The sequence below is a fragment of the Sorghum bicolor genome, chromosome 10 (assembly GCF_000003195.3).
Source record: "Sorghum bicolor cultivar BTx623 chromosome 10, Sorghum_bicolor_NCBIv3, whole genome shotgun sequence".
Lineage (NCBI taxonomy): Eukaryota > Viridiplantae > Streptophyta > Magnoliopsida > Poales > Poaceae > Sorghum > Sorghum bicolor.
In genome coordinates this window covers 36,983,229-36,986,971 of record NC_012879.2, presented here as the reverse complement: position 1 = coordinate 36,986,971, position 3,743 = coordinate 36,983,229, and the positions used below count along the sequence as shown (strand labels likewise).

The following is a 3,743-nucleotide window of genomic DNA, read 5'->3' as shown; positions in this document are numbered from 1 at the left end:
AGAAGTGTGTGGCTTTTTGACATTCTATTATGTCATAATATATGCAATTTATGTCACAAATTGAGTTTTATGACATCAAGGTGACATAAACTGTAATGTCAAAAAGCCACTATCACAAAATAATTTTATGACATCTGTTTTGCTAAATGTCATAAGTTTATGACGTGTGATTTCAGTGTCATATAATCTTATGACACTAGTTTACTATCATTAAATCCTAGCCTTGCCATGTAGGCAATGCCACGTAGGATAAATTGCTGACATGGCAGGAAGGAGAAAAACGTCACAAATTAAAATTGGCTTGCTAGAGCCCGCAATTGTTTTTCAGCCCACTCACTCATCAATTACACAATCTTGACAAAATCCCAGGTTGTAAAAAATTATATTGTCAAACTCATACATCTAGGTAGCAATATACATCACGCTACATCTAAGTCACATGTCCAAAATGACAAAGAACCATAGCCATTTCAACATCTTGAATATTCATCGAGCTAACAAAAAGAGTTGTAGCTACCCCTAAACATTACTGAGGCTTTTCACTTTACTGAGACATCCTCCATACCACACTATTAACCAATCTGAAAGAAGCAAATGGTAGCCAAATTAGTCAAAGATATATAGATTAGAGTTAGCTCTAGGTTCATGCATATCTATTGGACAGAACCAAGCTCCCTGGTCAACATATAACAATTAATGAAATAAATCTATCCAAAAAATACTACTACTAGGATGTATCCTGAAAAGCTCCCTGGTCATAATTTTAAAATATTGTCCATTTATCTGACACTGAGACTGTACAACATTACAGAACCATAGTATCCTAACTATATAGAAAAGCCAAAAAACAGTAGAAATAGTTGGTCAATGAAGGGGTTACTTGAGGCTTATCCTAACTATATAGAAAAGCCAAAAAACAGTAGAAATAGTTGGTCAATGAAGGGGTTACTTGAGGCTTGCAGATGGAGTGAGTAAAAAACGTGCTCTTAACGTAAACCTGCAACCATGGCACCAGGATAGCTGATCAAAATATTGACAACTACCAAGCAAATGTCACCCTGTTTTCTAGAAGAAAAAAAATATAACAATACCACGAGACATTCTTCTACAGTTAATAGATGAATGTCAGAAGACCCTATTTTCGCAAGTGTGGCTATTTGGCTGAACAACATGCCAGACAACACATTAATAATTTCTCCCTACTGTTCCAGAAGCAAGCAAAACGCCAGCAGCGAGGAATATTCAGCTATAGCTCAAGAAAAGGTCTTAATTCTTTACTAAGAAAAGGTCTTGATTCTTTACTAAAACAAGGCAAGAAATTATTTCAGTTGAAGAAAATGTTGCTTGTCAATGTTGTTGTAAGTTCAAATTTTAGATTTGTGATACAAGTTAAAAGGTTACCGAATTAAGTGGAAAATATGAATTATTAGAGTGGTGCTAGCTGCAAAACCTAAATGGTCACTCTAATTAAGTGCGATATAGGTTTTTTTCTAATAATACGGTACTCTAATTTTGCCATGCTAAGAGATTAAATACATTGACTACACTGAGTATAACAAGTATATTGTCCGTGCTAACGCTACGGCGACTGTTCAATTATGTTCAAATTAAAACCAGGTCTCTTTGACATAGAGGCCACCAATTTAATTAAGAGATGATCAGTAGATCACTCAAAACCTTGCCTATATTTTGACCTTGGTTATTACAGTCCACAAGACCTCACACAGCTGCCTCAGATCCGCGCGCCAACAGACCTCACATCGAGGCATTGCCGCTCCATGGCGCATCAGCTAGCGCCGCCGGTCACCGCGGCTCAGCCATACATGCCGCACCCCGCCTTCTCCGCCTGCTACGCAGGCCACACCTTGCCTAGCCACGGGCTGCCGCGGCGTCCACGCCTCAGCCTAGCCCTAGCGTGCAGGTTAGCAACGTGTTGGCAGCGACGGCGGCCTGCCCAGCTTCGCGCCCCATCCGCCACGGCTCCCCACGACCAGAAAAGCAGCAACATTCGTTCAGTAAACTTAAAGTTAGTGCAGGGAGAGGGACCATACCTTCAAGGTTGATCTCCATATTTGTGCTGTGAGCTTCAAGTTGGTAATGACAACAGCCTTCGTGAAATGTGTCAATGCTGCCAAAGATAACATAATCACCAAGCTGCTATACCAACGATGTGTAAAAAAATGTTCTCCGAACTATCTAGACACAGAAACAGCAATAGCTACTGAAACACTGAAACTGAAACTAAGAATAAGTGCTACTGTCGAACACTGTCAGAGGAAGAGAGTTAATCAACGCAAAGTTTCAATTGCAGCACAGAATCACTAAATTAATAAGGTAATGCAAATTAAAATATGCAAATGATTACTTGGAGAATAATGACAGTAGCAAGAATGTCTGAACCTTTGGTGAAAAGGTGCTACAAATTACCTGCTTGCCTGATGGACTGCTTCTTTCTCCCATCATTGCTCCCTGCCGAGGTGACCAGGACATGCTGCAAATGGATTAATGTGCTGCTGAACGGAACAAGTTACACAGCTGTTAAACTTAAGAACTACTACAACATATCCAGAGAATAAATTAGACAAGATATTCAGGCAAGCACAAGTTGCATCAGCAAGCACCGAAGAAAAGAATACCTGTACCTAATCGCTGATCCACTGCCAAGAAGAAAAGGCGCCATCCCTGGCCCATAAGCCATCGTTTGGATCTCCAGTGCTCCTCGTCCTCCATGGCCACGCCCCCGGTGTGGGCGTCCAGTTGCGCGAGGTGCCGGCGGCGCGCGGCTAGGGCCATGGCAGCGGGTGGACTTGGCAGCTCGCGCGCGCCCATGGCGACGCTGGCGAGGCTGCGGGTACGGCGACTACTCCCGGTACGAAGGCCTCGGCCTCGACGGCGGCGGCGGCGCGCTCGGCCTTGGGCTCCGGGCCGGCGCCGTAGCGCTGGGAGAAGACGCTGGGCGCCGCGAGCGTCTGCACGAGGCGGCGCACCACAGCATCGCGCGTGCGCTGCGACGGCGGCCAGATGCTGAGCGACGGGAGCAGCGCCTCCGCGGCCTTGGCGCCCGCGGTAGCCGCCGCTGGGGCGGCTTCGGCGGATCCCTCGGGGGGAGCGGGCGGATCCCTCGGCGGCGGACGCTGGGGCGGATCCCACGGCGACGGCGTTGGGGGCGTCCTCGGCCATGGCTGCGGGTGAAGAGTTCTGGAGAGAGAGAAAAGGGGAGTTGTGGCGTTGAGTCTGGTAGGGGTGAGTGGTGTGGTGCGTGTGTGCTAAGGCCTTGTTTACTTCACCCCGAAATCCAAAAAGTTTTCAAGATTCCCCGTCACATCGAATCTTGCGGCACATGCATGAAGTATTAATTATAAACGAAAACAAAAACTAATTACACAGTTTGTCTGTAAATCGCAAGACGAATCTTTTGATCCTAGTTAGTTCATGATTAGACAATATTTATCAAATAAAAACGAAAGTGCTACAGTAGCGAAATCTGAAATTTTTTCAGAACTAAACAAGGCCTAACAATGAATCCGGACTTGAGTTGCATATCCGCTGTAATGAATAATTTTTTCGGATCCAAGCCCTTACTCAGTTTATTTAGTTAAAAAAATTTAAGATTCTTCGTCACACCGAATCTTGCGGTATATGTATAGAGTATTAAATTTAGATAAAAACAAAAACTAATTACACAGTTTGTCTATAAATCTCGAGATAAATCTTTTGACTCTAATTAGTCGATGATTGGATAA

General features: G+C 44.1%; 1 protein-coding gene across 10 annotated transcripts; it reads right to left on the bottom strand.

Moving 5' to 3' along the window:
* Positions 291-2,785, bottom strand: LOC110431361. Of its 10 annotated transcripts, none has more exons than XM_021450425.1 (5): positions 2,637-2,785; positions 2,428-2,513; positions 2,052-2,128; positions 893-997; positions 291-823 (listed from the first exon to the last, which is right to left on the bottom strand). In XM_021450425.1, the coding sequence occupies exons 1-4, from the start codon at positions 2,696-2,698 to the stop codon at positions 893-895; spliced, it is 330 nt and encodes a 109-aa protein (XP_021306100.1). In that variant the 5' UTR covers positions 2,699-2,785; the 3' UTR covers positions 291-823. The 10 variants fall into 10 exon arrangements, 7 of the variants coding, with proteins under 7 accessions (XP_021306100.1, XP_021306104.1, XP_021306099.1 ...); XM_021450429.1 differs by having other exon boundaries at positions 291-581; positions 950-997; XR_002448860.1 differs by lacking the exon at positions 2,637-2,785 and having other exon boundaries at positions 291-581; positions 950-997; positions 1,755-2,128; positions 2,428-2,630.